This window comes from Platichthys flesus, chromosome 11 (genome assembly GCF_949316205.1).
Source record: "Platichthys flesus chromosome 11, fPlaFle2.1, whole genome shotgun sequence".
Classification (NCBI taxonomy): Eukaryota; Metazoa; Chordata; class Actinopteri; order Pleuronectiformes; family Pleuronectidae; genus Platichthys; species Platichthys flesus.
The window spans coordinates 18775135-18793660 of NC_084955.1; the positions used below are offsets into that span (position 1 = coordinate 18775135).

At 43.7% G+C, this 18526-nt stretch overlaps 1 protein-coding gene across 1 annotated transcript in view; it reads left to right on the forward strand.

Annotated features, from left to right (window-relative positions):
* cicb (capicua transcriptional repressor b) overlaps positions 1 to 18526 on the forward strand; it is a gene marked incomplete in the record, with an annotated part of 30497 nt that overhangs the window by 10527 nt on the left and 1444 nt on the right. The window contains 12 exon segments of the mRNA XM_062399871.1: positions 11583 to 11732; positions 11885 to 12059; positions 12618 to 12729; positions 12833 to 13015; positions 13112 to 13244; positions 13358 to 13530; positions 13853 to 13991; positions 14113 to 14210; positions 14305 to 15319; positions 15486 to 15625; positions 15773 to 15933; positions 17835 to 18029. Coding sequence (XP_062255855.1) covers positions 11583 to 11732; positions 11885 to 12059; positions 12618 to 12729; positions 12833 to 13015; positions 13112 to 13244; positions 13358 to 13530; positions 13853 to 13991; positions 14113 to 14210; positions 14305 to 15319; positions 15486 to 15625; positions 15773 to 15933; positions 17835 to 18029 — 2674 coding nt within the window.

An 18526-nucleotide genomic window follows, 5' to 3' on the forward strand; every position in this document is an offset into this window, starting at 1 on the left:
TTAGACGCTCTCTGTGTAGCATTCTTTACACTATTAATATAACCCAGCTCGATATTAACAAATGAAAAAAATAGTACCACCCAAAATAGTCACATGAAATCACACTGATTTTATACTTTTTATGTGTATTAAATATCTTTCAGGTTCTTTTTGCAATTTAATGATATGTCATCCATAGAGTATATGCTCACTAATTTCATTTTTATTAGTATAACTTTATAACTGCTAAATGTTTATTATCTCTTTGACCTGTAGTGACACACACATGGTCATTTTAGCATGGACAGAGGAAACTCTGTTCGAAGGCCTTGATCTAGTTGCTGAATTTGCATTTTTTAAGGATATAATGGAAACAATTATTTTCCTCTGACACTGAGAATCCACAGACAAATGCAAAAATAGTGCAGCTACGCATTGACAGTAAATATCATTGGAGAGAGAGAAGAAAAATTATATTCATTAACATGACTTGAGTTGAAGCTACTGCAAAAGGCATTAATAATAAAAAAATGAGAAGGCTCGAAATGTAGTTTTACAAGTTTAAATTTTCTTTATTTTAGACACACACACACACACACACACATGCGCAAACATGCACCGATTGAGAAAGACAGAGTAAAATACAGACGTTTATAGAAGTTTTAATATTAAATCAACATTTTCCTGGTAATACTAAATACAAAGTGATTTGTTTCACTTATCATTTTTTTGTGTTATCAAATCAACCAACTAAAACCCTAATAAAATCTGTTGTATTTTGTTCATCAAATTAATAAATCTAATCAAACCAAACAATCAGTCATTCATCAAGGTTGTTTTGAACAAGAGAAATATAAAACTGCTGTATAACGTTTTTAAATGTTCTGTATAACTTGTCCAAGAACAAATAACACTCAAAGTGAAAGAGGGATAGATTCACATGAATGTGCCACAACGTGTGTGTGCATGTGTGTGTGTGTGTTAGAGTCGATGCCCTGTGAAAGAAGCGCCTGTTGGCCAACATGCTGTGGTCCCATATGGCCTCCTCTAATCGTCTGTCCACCGTCCTCATGTCCGCTTGTCAACTGAACTGCTCGTCATGTGACCCACGTAAGCTGTGGACCGGGATCCTGTGATTGACCACGTCAGGTCCGGTCTTATTGAAATCACTGCTGATGACTAAACAATCAGTCAATTCACACGTCAGCTCACATTAAAGTGGGAATAAGCCGTGCCGCTCATGTCGGTAACTCAGAGCAAATGGGAGTTTGGTTCATCTGATAATTTGTGGAAGAGGAATATTTTCTGTCGTGGATCATACAATATTTAAAAGCCGAGCGCTATTATTAGAAAGACAGAATTACAAAAGTATTAATTAATTCTTTGTTGGTTTGGATTTCATTTGTAAAGGAAAAGGGACACATGAGATGAATGCAAAAATATGATGGTGTATGTGTGTGAGTGCATCTTAGAGTGTGTTAGAGAGAGAGAGAGAAAGCGCAATAGGAGAAAATGTATGCATGAGCATGCATGCTTTGGTGTTTTGTATTTTCTATAGGGATTAGACTGTATGTTACGCAGGATTAGCTTTGTCCATGACTACATTTTATATTCCCAGTCCTTATAGACAGAAACTTTGTGGCTGAGTGGTGCCAATCAGTCCAACACCACATAGACACAACACAGGGACTTATCATAGAAAGGAAAGTTCAATGAGAGAAAATAAATACTTTGAAGAAAAGCGATGGAGGCATGATGGAGATGCTTCAAATCAGTTTTACCAAAGAAGTTCTTATCGACGCCCTGATATTGTCTCTGGTGCTACGAGAGAAATTCACACTTTAAGACGAAACAGGCGAAAGTGGAAATGTAACATGTGGGCTAGATTTTCAATATGTGGGCCAGATATGGACTGTTTCCACCAAGATGTGTATATATTTGTGTGATAGAGGGATAGTACAAATGGAGAATGGATCAGAAAGAGAAATAGGAATATCTTTAGACAGGATGATAAAAAAAGACAGGAAGAAGGACAATTCAAATGCAGGTTTGATATAAATCTTAAATTATTTTCTTGAAAAACTCTGACTGACGTTTTTATTCTAACTGCGTGTGTGTGTGTGTGTGTGTCTGTGTGTGTGTATGTGTGACTTCCTGACCTAGGCAATTATATTTGTCATGCACACTACAGGTGTTGGTTGAAAAGTAAAGATATATCGAAACAAGCTGTGAGCTGTACCCTTAGCCAGTATAGGTGGGTTGATTTGAAACGTGTGTCTCAGCTATATGTTGTGTCAGTGTATCATGTGGGTGTGTGAAGTATTTGTTTCTTAAGCTCCTGTGTGGGAATATATTGTACTAGAGTGTGTGTTCATGGGTGAGAGACAGAATTCATAATCAACTTTTCACTTTTTTATATATAGCATGGACATATAATATCAGTTGGTGTAATTCACTTCACCAGCTCTCAGTCTGTTTATACTTTGGACTTTCTGAGTGTGACAGAGAAGTGGACCAGAAAGGGAGTGCTGTCGTTTTGAGTGTACGGTCCCTCCTCAGACCCCCCCCCCCCCCTCTCTTTATAGCAGCTGAAAAGACGCTGAATGAATGAATAGCAGCTTTTTGTGTGAGAGCATGCACACTTGCCTGTGCACATTTATTCTGAAGATCTTTGAGTAAGGAGCACATGTGGGTGTTTTCTGTGCTGATAGAAAAAGCATGTGTGTGTGTGTGTGTGTGTGTGTGTGTGTGTGTGTGTGTCAGTTCTTGCATATGGACGTAGGAGAGTGTGAAAAACAAGGGAAAGTAAGAATCACAGTGTGTGCTTGTGCGTGTGTGTTCGGGCATTTACACAGTTGCAGTGTTTGTGATTTGTGCGTTTGTGTAGGTGTTGGTGTTTTCTCATCAGCTTCTGAGAAATGAACAGACGGTAACTGTAAAGATTTTGAGGTGAATTACTGTTGTTAAAAATTACTTTAAATAAAGTTTGTGTCAGAATATTTCATTCTAAAATTATAGTTCAAGAAGTCTTGGCAACATTTTATTCTCCCTGGTCTGTGGGAATAAAGTTGAAATAACGTTGACACTTCTTGATTAATATGTTCATCTTTTTAATAAATTGAAGTTATATTATTTAGTGTACATGTTCATTATTGGTATGAATTTGACAATGTTGATGCCAAAAGGTTCACACATTCGAAGAGGGTGGAAAAATGTTTTCCTAAAAAATTGGATTTTATCAATTCATGTGATGACACATTGCATCTATTCAAGGAAAGGAAAATCTGTGGAATATCAGGCTTTAGAATTCTAATATCATTTTCAAACTGAAAAATTAGATCAGTAATTAATTTGTGAAATATTTTTATGAGGTAAGATTATAAAGTAATATAGCTCTAACACCTTATAGAACATAAAGTGATAATTTAAAATGTAAAGAAAATAGAGACCATCTCATATGGAACAGGTTAAATTCAATTTCATACAGTTAAGGAAGATGTAGCTGGTGTGTTCCTCTGCTCTTGTCTATGTTAAACACAGTATAATCCAACACATACACACTGATATGAGGTGTACTTTTTCATTTATTCACTGAGAAATTAGACAACATTCCCCTGGCTCAGTTCGGTGCCGCAGCTGACGGCCGCACACTTAACAGACAAACCTGCGTATGTGTGCTCTGTGTGCATGTGCTTCCCCACCTGAGACGTGCTGAGGCCATTGAAAATGAAACATCTTTTTAAGCTCTCGCTGCAACTTCTTGTAAAATAAACAGTTGAAGAGATCAGGCAGCGACACGGTGAAGGATGAGACTGTTTTCATAATGTCACGTGTATGTTGCATTCAGTGTGTGTGTGTGTGTGTGTATGTGTGTGTGTGTGTGTGCGAGAGAGTAACCAAGCGTCAATCATTGACTACCGGATATGATGTGTGAGCGCCAAACGTCTGTTGCCATGGCAACAAAGCAAACATCAAACTGGTGTAGCCTGTATGTATCATAGAATATTCACAAATAGAAATGGCAACCCCCTTGTGTGTGTGTTTGTGTTTATGCGTCTGTGCTTGCATGCATGTAGGAGTATGTGAGTGTGTTCAAACTTCAGCATGTTCATATGTGTTTCCCCCCCCCCCCCCCCCACACCACTGGCAGCTCTTTCTTACTCCATCCTGGGCGTTTCACTCAGCGTTACTTTATAATCGGAGGATTTCCTCCAGGTCACATATCACACTCATATTTACGACCATTTTGAAAAATACAACTCCCATCACAAGCATTTTTCCTTTTCACAGTGAGATAAGAGTGTAGCACTCTTCAATGTCATCACTCTGAAGTTAGTGAGGAAAGTGCGTACTGTGTCCTTTTCATGGAGAGGACTTTGATGACTTTGTTGTTGTGAAAGTCCTAAATGACTCCTGTGTATTTGTTTGACTGGTTCCAGTAGAAACTCATGCGTTCTCTGTTTGACTACATAGTGATACATGCTCTTTTTTTGTTCTGCAGGATCATGCCTGTGAGCACATTGATATTAGCGAGATTAATTCCGTGAACAGAGCATCTAGTCCTACACCTATATCATCTGAAAATAATATGCTATCTTTTTACCTTCAGTCAACATTTAAAGACATCGAATATCTTTCAATAGACCTCGTATGTTGGTGCTGCACATTTTGCAAATTTTGTCTATGTCGCTCACCCACACAAACATGCAGTTTTTGCAACACTGAGGAAACATGTCACACTCTCTTAAGTACACGTGAATACACTTTTCCGCACTGTTATTTCGCACTTGAATGCGTTTTTTGCTCCCCGCTCTCTCGTCTGCCTCCATCTCCTTTTTGTCATTTTCTTTCAAAAACATTATGACAGATTTGTTTTAACCCTTCGCTCCATCGCATTGCAGTGGCTTTGCTTCCCCTCCTCTCTTCATCCTGGTCTACCCGGATACGGATACCCGGGAATAACATCCCCACTCCCTCCCGCCCCTGCTTTACGTAATGCTTAAAGCGCTGCATATCCTCCCTGGCCATGGCAACAACCACATCTGGATCACGCAGCCATCTAGACTGGCACCGAAGCACACGTGAAGCCCTCAAGACTTACCACAAAAGTCATGTGCAACAATAATCCTGTTTCCTATTGGGCAGAGCGTACGTAAGGGAGATTCTCAAAATGCACTGGTGCAGAGGGACTCCTTAGTCCTTAGGAGGCTCCAAGACTTTGACTGCATGCATGTGAAGTTAGAAGATTCAGCTTCTTCTGAGTCTCCGTCGAACACACATTCATTGTTCTGAAGATCACAGTTGTCACGTGTTCCTCACATCCCAAAGTTTGGAATGAATCTAGCCTAGGAATTTATTTTTCTCTCCTTCATCCCACTCTCCTCTTTTACTTTCTCTTCATCTCTAGTCCCTTAGTCTTTGCACTGTTTTACTGGAGCTGCCTGTTTCTCAGCCATTTATCTGCAGAGTAGTAGTGCCCCCAGATGGCCAAACATATACATTACAGGTTCCTCCACAGTGGGTGGAGGGATCTGGATCTTCAGACGCTTATCTCTCAAGTTTGTGTTTGATGTATTCTGCTGGATGGTAATTATTCACTGTTGGAAAGAGAGAGTTAAATCTGCTCATGAATCCGCAGATTGTAAATTGTGTACTGCATCATGGAGATGACTGATACCCATTAATTACTGTTTCATTCCTCTTAGTACTCAGTGATCACGATGTCTTTTTTCAACATTGAGCGAACTAAAAAGTACCAGTTTCATTTAACTTCAAATGAAAGCATAACAAGGTCAAAGGCAGTTCCAGAGTCTTAGAAATCGCCTCTTTGGGTTCCACAAAGCGCTTCCTCTGCGTGTCAAGCTGTGTTAAAAATGATTGGTTGAGCTTATAGATAGAGATGGTCAGTGGCAGCCTGGTGACCACGAGCGACACGGGGACCCGTGCCCAACACAGCTGTTGCTATGGTAACTGCGAAGGAACTGTGGATCGAGTTATAATTGGACGGAGCAAATGGTGGGTTGTGGGAGGGAGAGACACAGAGCACAGGGGTGGAAGATGAATTGGGGGATGAGAGAGATCGGATGGGAGAGTGAGTGAAGGCGTTGCTCCGCTCTGCATTGTGCTCGCTTAAATAACAGAGGGGGAGGAGAAGAAAAAGTTTCTTGAGTGAGGTCACGTGGCTGTTAGACAGATTTAATTGGGAGGTAGAGACATGCATTCATACGCACATTAAGAGCATGAAACCTGTAAGAGGAGACAGCCAATGAAAGCTGCTGAACACCTACACAGATACTGCACTGCCAGCAAGGCAGCAGGGAGAGATAGTTAAGCTCAGCTAGGGGAGGGATTTCTGTTCTGCTGTTTGTTTTTTTTCCAAACCTTTTCTCTTACTCTCGCCAGTTTTCACCACGTATCTATTTTATCTGACTAAGCGCAAAATATCTTTGGTTTTCCACCATCATCTTGTGTCTACCTCGTCTTCTCTGCAACATTACATGCATGAAATCAACAGATGCTATGATCTTAACTGTACACAATCTTTTACACTCAAACAGCTGATGTGAGGCAATTCACATTGTGTCTGAATTACATGAAGTGGACCTGAAGTGCAAATAAAAGACACAACTGAATTTTTTATTTTTTTTAAAGCAAAAAAGCCAGCAAAACAACAGATCTTCAAACATGTGGAAAGTGCTTCCATCCAATCAGTTACAAGCTTTGACAACAGTGGGAACTTACCTTTTCCAGTGCATTGTGGTTGTGTTTTGTGATTTGTACTTCAGTATACTGCTTGCAAGTCAATCAAAAATTTAGGTGTATTCAAACAGCTAAAGGGAAAGCGTATTATTCTGCTTTGAATAATAGGTCAGAAGTAGTTCATTACTGAGGGCTTGTAATGTTTATCTGTGGTTGAAACCCCTGAGCAGCCGCAGTCACCCCTCATCTCCTACCCTGCCCTCTTCCAACCTCTTTTCCTCTCTGCCAAGTTGTCCAACTCCCTCCCCTCAACACGCTGGGCTTGCTGGATTGACTTGTTGAGACCTCGGTGCAGTTGCCTTAATCTCCTACTCTCTCTCTCTCTCTTTCGCCTTGTCATTTATGCCTAAGAGTTTAACCCCTTCCTAAAAACTCTCTGGTTTCAAAACAGGAACAAACAGTCACACCATATTTTCACATGACGCAAGTTGCTTCACTGAGATAGAGAAAAGGCACGTGAGAGTTAAGTGGTGTGTTGAGGTGGAGCTAGCAAAGAAATCTTTTTGTTTGAGATGTCAGATCATTTCTTTGTTAACTCACTTTTAATGTGGCAGTATCATTGCACTGAACCCAATTCAAGTGTGTATGTGTTATTTTAAGGTTTGTAATCTCCGACTGAAGGGGTTAACTTTTTTTACTACTGACTTGTAGTAGTAATTAAGTCTGACAGTTTTGTATTTGTCTCATGACTTGGGCTGAGAATGTCTTCTTGACTCTTACAGCATGAGGAGAAACCAGATCACATGTGCAAGTCCTCCCTCTTTGAGTTTTCGTTGTGTTATACTGACCCAACATAAGTATCTTTACATGTTTTCCCTTTGTCTCTCTCTGTGCCCCCCCCCCCCCATCTCTGGCCCCCCACACCCTTCCTCTCTTTTAAGAGAAGTTCTGTTTTCATAAGTTGTTTTCTCTCCACCCGCCCACCCACCCACCCACCCACCTACCCTCCTCCATACATCCCTCCCTCCCTGCTCGCCTGCCTCTCCTGCTGAAAATGACTCTCAGTCTATTTTTACCCTTCTCTCCACTCTTTGCCTGTTCCACCCATTTTCCCTCTCTTTTCTGACTACCCCTACTCTCATGTTGTTAACTTCTCTTCTGTTCTGAGTCTTTCTTTCTCTCTCTCTTGCTCTGCTCCCCACACCAGTGTTGCATCGGAACATTTAAACTTCTGTCTTGAAGGAGGCATTTGCATGACGGAGAGATGGAAAAAAAAAGTTGTGGATTTGAATGGGCTTCTTGTGGTGGTAAAATTACCTACCACAAGCCGTACTGTCAGCAGAGCTCCCTAAACGCAAAGATATATCGCATTACTGGAGAAAAGGCTTATAATCCTCCTCAGAAGTGGAAATACTGCTGATATAAAATCCAGCTAGTGTTTGCTCTTGCTTGGAACAACTTTGTGAAAACACTCACTTAGCAGACAGGATGACACTGCAGACTCTTATGGGTGTAATGGGCGTGGATCTGTCATCTTGACCTCAGGGCCTCATCAACATCCAGACTGCACAGAGACCAAAAGCAGCGTGGCATGGATACTGCAGGTAGCTCACTAGCGCCACTCCGCATCGAATGGTCTCTGCGGGTATTGAATATTGAGCATTTGTAAGGGGGAGGGATTTTTATCTGACTTCTGTTAAGCCATTGGTTGGCCTACATCTGAGTGTCCGCGTTCCATTGGTCCTTTTAATGTGTCGTTCGCAGTTTACTACGAGCCCTGCACCTATGGCATAACAGCGGGGTGGGATTAAGTTGAAGAAACACAAAAAGACAGAGGTAGTACTTTAAGGCCAACTTGTGTTTTTCGTGTATTCGCAGTGAGGTCACGTGTGGTTTGTATCGATCAGCTGTTTGTATTTGAGATAACTTCAGTTTGTGCGTTGACAGAAGGAGCTGCTCGTGCCACAGATAAACATTTGCATATGACTGGCATTCCAGTGCACACGGCGACCAATGAGCGTCCGCGGCGGGCTCGTGACGGGAGGCCGCGCTGGCCAATCGTCTAGCGGCAAGCGTTGATGGAGGGCGGGACGAGGCTGGGCGAGGTTGACAGGACGAGGAGGAGGAGGAGTGGGGGGGGCGAAGAGTAGAGGGGGAAGGGGGGTGGGGGGCGGCAGCAGCAGCAGCAGCCCAGTTTACAACAAGAGGAAGAGGGAAGGAAAGAGAAAGAAAAGGGCCGAGGCTCAGCGAGGGACCAGCGGGCAAAACACCGGAGGACACTCGGTAGCGGGAGTTGTGGAGATGCGGTGCGGGGAGTTCTGTGGAGCCGAACAACGCACATAACTCCGGGTGCGACACCGCGGCTTGACGCTGTGAGCGCGCCGATGTAGTCCGCACCGAGTGGCGGCTAGCTAACCCGCTGCTGCGGACGGACGGACCTCACCGACTGCTTCTCTGCCCCACTACCCCCGCGTCGGTTGCTGTGTTCGGGCACCTTCTTCGCCCGGTCCGCTTGATCACGAGCTTGACCGAGGAGGAGGAGGAGAACAGAGAACTGCGATCTATCCCCATTTTCTCCAGTATCGCCGACCGGAGCTAAGAGTCCTCCGCACCGTGCTCGCGTTCATCGCCGCCGCGCTGTAGTCTCGTCTCACTCGCTAGCTAGGCGTCAGGTTGGTGGTCAGATCGGCCAGGTAGGAAAAGGGAGCTGGTGGTTTTATGTTATTTTGTACTGGGATGAGCTAAAGCCCCTTTAAGCTAGTAGGAGGAACGACAGCGCGCGTGTGTGTTTGCTGCCTTGCTAATCACCCTGGTGTGTAAGCACTGGGTGATGGATGAATGCACCAGATTTACAGTCACCCACATCTGCTTATGCGTAGTAAACAGGGACAAACCTAAGTTGATCGATCTCCTCTAGTTGGTGATTCTGCGTCTTGGCAGGTGCATGGTTCATATCCCGCTTTAAGAAAAAGGGGAATAACAAGTTAGCATTTGGTGAAATGCACTTGTCAAACAGTCCTGGTGCTGTGAATATTTTGGCCGCCAGTGCGTGTGAATACGCTTTTGTAGTTGTGACATGAGAACAATTGCGTTTCTTTTGCCTGAGTGTGTGTGTGCGAGTGCTGCACGACCAGGGGCGTTCCCGAGAGGTTTGTCCAATTTGGAGCGGTGCACTTGGGGCTCCGGTTGTTGCAAGAGACGGTCAAATCAGACCCAGTGTGCTTTATTACATGATCCAGCTTGTGTTTCATAACCACACAGTGTGCACTCTAATGTCATTATAACCAGACCCCCCCCCCCCCACCCCGCGACGCCACCAAGTTAGATGCAGCACTTTGGCTGCGATCGCCCCAATTTTGCTTGTTGCATTGCGGTCCAGCCTGATCGATACGGTGCCCTCCTGCCGCTGCCCTTCAGCGGTTCGACTCCGGTGCTTCGCGAGCTTCTCGATACCTGCACAGCCCACCTGTCTGTAGCTCTCGCTTCACCACAGACCGAGGTTTGACATGGCCCAGGAGCACTGCGCAGTTATCGGTCGCGTGTGTTAATCCAGGCCGTGGATGGGCTCGAGGCCTCGTTAACCCCCTCATTGCCAAGCTGCTGTACTAATGTAAACAAACAGGGAGAGAGGGCATCGGGGGTAATTAGACCAAAGGGAAGAGGGTCGTTGCCTTCGCCTATAATCATATTTTCAGTGCGTCGTCTAAACACTGTCTCGTTATTACAAGTTGAGCTTCAGATTATTGTGTTATTGGGATCGTTTGTTGTACATTTTGTCCGGTGTCTTGTGTATTGTAACGAGTGCGATGTAAGATTGCGGCATTCTGCGATACGGAGTCTGCCTGACACACATTTCAGTTTTTTTATTCGCGTTGGAATAAAGAAAGGACGCCTCTTTATGCCACATTTTAAAACCCCCATGGTGCATCGGGGTGATGCAGTAATAATCGTGAATGATGACTGCAACCTGTAGGGATGAGACAGACACCACTGAAAACTTGTCATCTGTGAGTTTATATCAGCCCGAGGTTTTTGGATTAATCATGTTGCCTTACCTGGATCCCTGTGTGTTGTAGAGGAAAGATTTTTTTAAAGGACATATCACTGCATTTTTTTTTGGAGAAGCATCAAGGATTTCATTGCACCATGTTCTCATCAGAGAATCCTCAGTATCTCCGCCAAGGACTAAGCATGTTTGGTTAGTCCATGTCACTTACCTACACTGTACATGTGTGTTCTTATTTGCGTTTACTAGTATCACAAAACAATCCCTCAGTGTTGAAGCAACTTAATGCTTTTGAGGACGTTAAGGGGATCAATACCATTGCTGGAAAGTTTTCAATAATGGAAATAACGATAATATCACTTAAACAGACCCCTCAATCATTTAAGAGGTTTCAAAATGTAACATCTTCTGCTCTCTGTGCAGTGTGTTTTGAGAACAAAGAGTCCTTTGGTGCATTTGCCGCTGTTGGATTATTTAACCACTTAAGTCGGTGGAGGTGTCCTTCTGTGGTAGTACTGAAAAGATCAATAGATCTCAAAAACTGATATTGATCTTTTCTGACTGGTGATTGATAATATTTACTTTGTATATAGAATGCTAAATAGTCCCTGGTTAGTTGTGTATACTCCACACTGGCTGGCTCTAGTCTATGTCTTCATTTTCATTTGTTTATTTTTGCTCCCATCAATTTGAGATAATAAAACAATGCTGGATAAAAACTTGTTTTAAAAATGATGAGAGCTTGTGATTAGAGTAAATAATAGTTTCTGTGGGAGTGATGCATTGAGGGTCCTGATTCCCTACCCTCTTGAATGTGATATCTGAGCAGGGATCATGAAGTTATAGACCTTAGTTGGTGCTGGGTGTTAATAACAAATAAAACTGTTTTTCTCTGCAGTGTGGACCAATGTAGAGCCCCGGTCAGTTCCAGTCTTTCCCTGGCATTCATTGGTCCCTTTCCTGGCACCAACCCAATCAGATGCTCCTTCTCTGCCAGGGGAGGGCCAGCATCCAGTTAACCACCCCCAAGCAGCCAGTCTGAAGTCAGGTACTGAATATCTTTGCTGCCCTATTGACGGTAGAACATGTCCCCCCATCAGTTTTATGTAATATTATGGGAGATTTAATACTGTTTTGGGTCAAATATATTGCTTACTTCCCCCATAAGCAAGTTTGCCTCTCTTTGTTGTTTTTCCTCAGAATGTCAGGGGGTGGCAGCGCTGTCACAGGAGCCTGCAGAGGCTCCTCCCCCTGTCGAAAGAGGTCCCCCGCCTCGACCTCCCCCCTCCTCTGATGAGCCGCCTCCAGAGAAGGAGAAAGGAGAGCCGGAGAGGGAGAGGCCTGACAGCGAGACAGAGAGTGATGTTGATGACATGTTAGTGCAGTTTTTTTTGTAATATAGTTTTATTGTTTGAAAAGCTATAAGGTTACATCAACATATAAAGTCAGTGCACATGCACCCTCATGCATTTGTAGTATATAAGAGCAGTTATGTATTTGTCCAAAGCAGCCATCATAATAATTCTCTGTGTGGCATTGTGTACCCACACATACAGTTGGGGAGTGTGATAATTTCTCTATCCTCGCACTAATTTGGGCAGAAGAGCTCAGTGCCAGAACAAAGCAGATGGGAACAAAAGCATTCCATCTCTGTGCTCAATCACTATATGAAAGGAAGTGGCCAGGCTGTCAGCCATTGAAATGGATGAGCTATCTGCTGAATCTGCTGATGTATCTCATGGGAGATGAACTATTTGTGCTTCATGTCTACATCCAATAGACAGTATGCAAAACCCGATTTGAAGTAGAAAACTGCTCAGTTATTAATATTAAAGAGTAAAAGAGAGAATGCTGTTTTTATGTGGAAGGCTACAGGTTTTTATTGATGTCCAGTGAAGGTTATAAACAGAGAGGGTTTCTTGTCTCCTTTCAGCTTCCTTCCAGGAGTTGTACCAGAACCGCCTCTCGCTATATCACCGGTAAAGCGGCGCACTCAGTCCCTCAGTGCGTTGCCCAAAGATGGAGACAAGAGCAGCCCTGGAAAGGTAGCTCTTCCACTGCTTTTACCAGAACATCAAAACTCTCAATGTTCCTTTGAGTAAAACATGTAATGTAATGCCTGCCTGTCTTTATTGTTGTCTTTCTCAGAGGGAGAAGGACCACATCCGGCGACCGATGAATGCATTCATGATTTTCAGTAAGCGTCATCGAGCATTGGTGCACCAGCGGCACCCAAACCAGGACAACAGGACAGTCAGCAAGATTCTTGGGGAATGGTGGTATGCCCTAGGACCCAAGGAGAAACAGAAGTACCATGATTTGGCTTTCCAGGTACAAATGCTTCTGAATTAACCAATATTTCATGTCCTACATTTTTTTCTCTACTTCCACTTACGCCCTCCTTCTTGTGCCCTCTACTTCCCCCAGGTAAAAGAGGCCCACTTTAAGGCCCACCCTGACTGGAAGTGGTGCAACAAAGACAGGAAGAAGTCCAGCTCCGAAGGCAGGGGAGTCCCAGGGGGCAAAGATATCAGAGAGAGGAGCATGTCTGAGTCCACAGGTTGGTAGTTTCAATCACCTTTCATGATTAGACCAACACATACATACAGTAGACTTTTACAATAACATTATTTTCTCCAGCCCTTTAACAGTCCTCCTCTCACCTCCTAATAGAGCCCCATTCTGTGGAGATGAAGGGAGTTGGTCCAAGTCTGGTTGCTGAGAGGAGTACAGGAGAAGGACATGTGGGCCAACTAACCCGTCCCCGAGCCTTCTCTCAAAGTGCCATGCACAGCCTGGAGCGGAGTGACAGGGGTAATACACAGGCTCTGGCAGAACTGGCACAGGTAAGAAGATATTAGATCAGCATGTGGACCGAGAAAGTGGATTGTGTAACATGCTATCTGCCATTGTGCAAACAACAAAATAGTGTCAGTCTTCACTGCTGGAGATAAACAGCCTTTAAGTTTCAGTTATATCATAAGAAAAACAAATTTTAGATAGATTTGCTCTTAACAAAGATTACGATTTTACTAACAGTGTGGCCATCTTGACAGTAATAATAAATTAGTACATTATCTATCAAAATATAAAAAAATTTGAAAATACACACAAGTAGTAAAGCCTGGTCTCTTAAATCTGATTAGGTCTTTAATTTAATGATTTCAGATGTGTGGGGACAGTGGCAGCCAGTTTTCCAGTCATGCCCCACCCCGGCCGCAGTCCCAGCGGGGGGTCAGTGAGGACATGACCAGTGACGAGGAGCGCATGGTCATCTGTGAGGAGGAGGGGGATGATGATGTCATCGGTGAGAAATCAGACCTACTCCACTCACAATTTGTTTATAAGAGATATATTTTGTCCTGTTCTTCTGACTATGATGACATTGCATGAATGCAGCATTAGGGTATATTTTATTTTATTCACAGAGGACCCCTATCCTAGCACCTCCATAGACCTCAAGTGTAAGGAGCGGGTGACTGACAGCGATAGTGATAATGGTTCTGCAGACGAAAGCGATCGAAAGGTAACATTATTAATTTGTCATTTAAAAGTTGTTGCCTTCTATGGTATCTTTCTTTGCTCTAAATATTTTTCTGCCCATCTGCCTTTCTTCTCAGAGAGTTTTTGCCCCAGTCATCTGCTCCACTGCGTCATCCTCCTCCTCACACCACACACCTCATGTCAGGAGTGTCTCACTGTCTTCTTACCCCACCAGCAGGCGTTATGATGAGGGGAGATCAGGTGGGGGTGGGTTTGCAGATCACAGGAGGAAGGAAAGGGGAGAAGGAGAGGGTAAAGACACATTTGGGGGAGAGGGAGGAGGAAGAGGAATACAAGCCTCCTCTCTGTCCCTCTCTTCTGGCCAGTCAGTCATTTCCACTTCTCCGGCTGGAGGGCATCTGTCCTCCTCAGTTCATTCACTGGGCGGGAACCCACTGCTGGGCATTGGCGCTGTGAGGGTGGCGTCTACGGTGGTGACCAATGTAATGCGTCCTGTTATCAGCACACCGCTCCCCATCGCCAGTAAACCCAGAGATGGAGGCTCTTCATCCAGCCCTCATCTGGTGGAGAGGAGGTCACTGACCCCCCATCAGCAGCCGCACCTTCTGATTGGTTCAGGACCAGGAGGTGGGGTCACAGGGGGTGGGTACTACTCTTCTTCATCACCTAATCCTATAGGTGGAGGCATAGGCCCAGGTGGTGTAGTGACTAATTTGGTGTTAGGAGGGGCTTTGTCTGCTCAGCCCGCTGTCCAGCTCTTCACCCCCTCCCCCCACCCGCATCCCCTGCATCATCAGTCCCATACCTCCACTGCTATTTCAGCTCTTCATAGCCAAACCAATGGGCCCCTGTCTGTGCCCATGCTTCAGCCCCAGTTCCTTCCTGCCTCCTCCCTGGCACCCCCTGGGGGTAAAGCCATCACACAAGTCCAGTACATCCTGCCCACTCTACCTGCCAACACCAACCCCAAGAGTCCACCTCAGCAGCTCAGCCAGCCAACCAGCATCTTCAACCTGCCCACAGCTCCACCCACACACATGTCCCTGGCCAATGGAAAGCAGCAGGGTGCAGGCTCACTGACAGGATATACGTCCAGCCCCGCAGTGGGAGTGGTCAGCCCTGGCCCCCGAGGTGAGAGCTTTAGATCATCACTCATGACGATGCCTCAGGCGCACATCGGTAATCAATTTCATAGGTTATTGTGCTGACTCCTGATAAAAGGCTCATCCCCTCTCTCTCTCTCTCTCTCTCTCTCTCTCTCTTTCTCTCTCTCTCTCTCTCTCTGTTCTTGCCTCAGTGCAAACACAGTCTCCGGTGCTCCAGGGTAAAATGCTTGTTCCCATGGCAACAGTACGGACTGCACCAGCCTCTGCCCAGCAGTTTCCCATTGTGGCTCCGCCTCTTCCTGTCCAGAACGGCGCTCAAACCGGAAGCAAGGTCAGTGAGCACTTTACTGGAAACACTGGCATGAGTACTTTAGAATTGTTTCCATTTTGTTCAAATTGTTGCTCATCACTGACACTGCCTATTCACACTTTTGTATTTGTCCTTCCTTCATGGTTTTCTCCCTTGATGCCTCTGCAGATCATTCAGATTGCGCCAATGCCAGTAGTCCAGTCCCAGCTCCATCAGGGGGGTGCAGTGCACCCTGCCAGCCCCTACCCTGTAGCAATGGGCACAGCTGCTGTGATGGCTCCAGGATCAGCCCCCTCCCAGACTGTACTCCTGCCATCACCACCCACCAGGTAGAAAACACAAGAGAAAAACTGAGAGAATTAATATGGATCTTTTACCACTATGGGATTGTCATTTTGCACTCATCATATCTGGTGCTAATTCAAACAGTCAAACACACTACTTTGGTTCTCCATAATAAACAAAGCAGTGCGGGTACGTTTTCAATCGTGAAAATTACTCAAAATTGAAAGGAAATAGTTGAAGTCAGAATTTAATCTAGATCTGTTTTCAGGTTTACCAGCCTCGCTGTGACAGCTTTGATGCTCCAAGTTTGTCTTATACATGTGTGTAATCCTGACTAATGAAATGGATTAAAAGTTACTCTTGTGTGAGGAGCAGTGAGGATAAACTGTCAATGGTAAAATGAGTTTAATGAGTCAGTGTGTATTTTGGCTTGTCTTCCTCAATAGCTAAATTTACTTACTGACCTCTGTTTTCCAGTTTTGCTATGTTCTGACGAAGAGCAGGAAAAAGGGTTTTCAAGTTCCATTAACGTCTGAACACAAGAGTTCTCTTTAGTACACTTGTGTTTAAGTCCACATATTACATCCTATAATGGAGTCAGATGTTTAAAAGCCTAAAAGCTATCTCCTTTAGGCAGACCGATGAAAGTACAGATGAAACCAAAACACTCTTGCAGCTTCATTGTCTGAACGGGCTATTAACAAATGACTGTGTGCCAGTAAAGTTTGACTCAGCCATGACTAACAGACACACAAGTACATTACACTTCAGAATATAACGGTTATGCTATAGCGATTCTCTTATCCTCTGTACATGTTCCATAAACCCTTCTGCATTAAGAAAAAGTATTTCAAGTCATGGGCAAACATTTGAAAAGTTTGATCTGCCCTGAGCCAAAAAGTTATGTCATGTCTCTTCTATTTTTATCGTGTTTTCACGTTGTCCATGCTTCTGTCGGTCATTTCATTATTGGGGTCTCGGGTCAAGGTTGCTTGTAAATTCACAAAATATTTCCGGGGACCATTTAATGTGATATATCAAGAGGGCTTTGAGTGAAAGTCTTCAAATTTGGCCAAAAGATTCACTTATAAATGTGTTGCGAGGAATCTGTCAACTTTGAGACTAAGTGGCCATAAGTGAAGGATTTATCCATTTATTATGACTAAATACTCAAACTACCTTTTTTGTAAAATTCCTTCGAGCCTTTGTTACATATGTGTCTGGACAGACTTGGATGTTAACTCCAACTTGACTTGTGAGGTGTAAGGTGCAGTCATAAGATAAGAGAATAGAATGGTTTAGATTATCAAAAGAACTAGTAAATATCACTTAAATATTGACATTCCCTTGAAACAGTCTTTAGTAAAGTGTGTCCAAAAATAGAAAGCAGCCATTAGATGCTCGATGAAAGGTTTAATCGGTCATTTCAAATATTTTTCAACTGGGTCACTTCATTTTTTTTTGCTAATTGCTGTTCAGCAGTCCGGACTTCTTAAAGCATAGCGAGCAGACAATGTGAGAAACAAAAACTCCAGCAGGGGTGCAGCTGTAGCGGTGCAGCTCTATTCTGGATGTGTTAGTCATGGTGCTGGTGGCCCAAGTTTGTCTCTGACTGCCACCCCCACACTACCTCTCAGCTTCTAAAGCACACGCACACAAACACACACACACGGACACACCGAACTTATACCACTAGTCATTGGGAGCTGCTCGCTGTGATGTACACTCACCCACTGACCCCACTGCAGCACTTCTCTTTTTGTCCTCCTCTTTCTTTCTAATCATGTCTCTGTTCTCTCCCTCTGTATTCTGCCTCGTTATTGTACTCAAACACCTTTTGCCACTGCTACTACACCTCTCGACATTTTTCATTCTCCCTCCTCCATCTCTCTTTGCTGCCTTCATTTTTCTCTCTCCTCTAATCACCTCTCCTGCTCCTGTTCAGGATCACCTATGTCCAGTCCACTCCAGGGGTCCCATCCACTCTCCCTCTGGTCTCCACAACAACAGGCTCCTCTTCCACCCAGCAAGCTATGCCAGTGCCTGGATCTGCATATGTTCCCTCGTCCTTAGCAACACTTGGGTTTACAGCCATTGCACCACCTGGACAGACGTTGGTTCAGCCACTGATTGCAGGTCAGTGCCTCTGAATGATGACTTCACAGCTTCTGTTATTTATATGTGAAGTGCTTACTTCAAACTTTTGTATAAAATGTGCTCAATGAAAGGCCTTTGGAAAAATTATATTTCTCCAACAAAGATATATTTAGCCTCCTGTCAAATGTTGAAGATGGTTATTTTGATACCAATGTAAATACAAAGCTCATTAAAATCCCAGTATATATGATTCTATAATACGTAATACTCCACCAACATCCAGATTTCTACTTGTATAAGGGATACCAGTTATATAGTGTTTATAGTCAAGTCAAGTTTATTTATGTATACAACTATAGAATTGGTGTGCTTCAAGATAATAAGCAGATACACTACAAATGCATGAACTAAATTTGTGAGATATATTAGTAATAGCTATTTGAATCTTGAACCTGTTTTCACAAAATCGTGGGTAATCACTAGTTATTGACGTGTTTGTCTCTTTCAATTGATCAACACTGTGACCGTTAGACTAGTCAC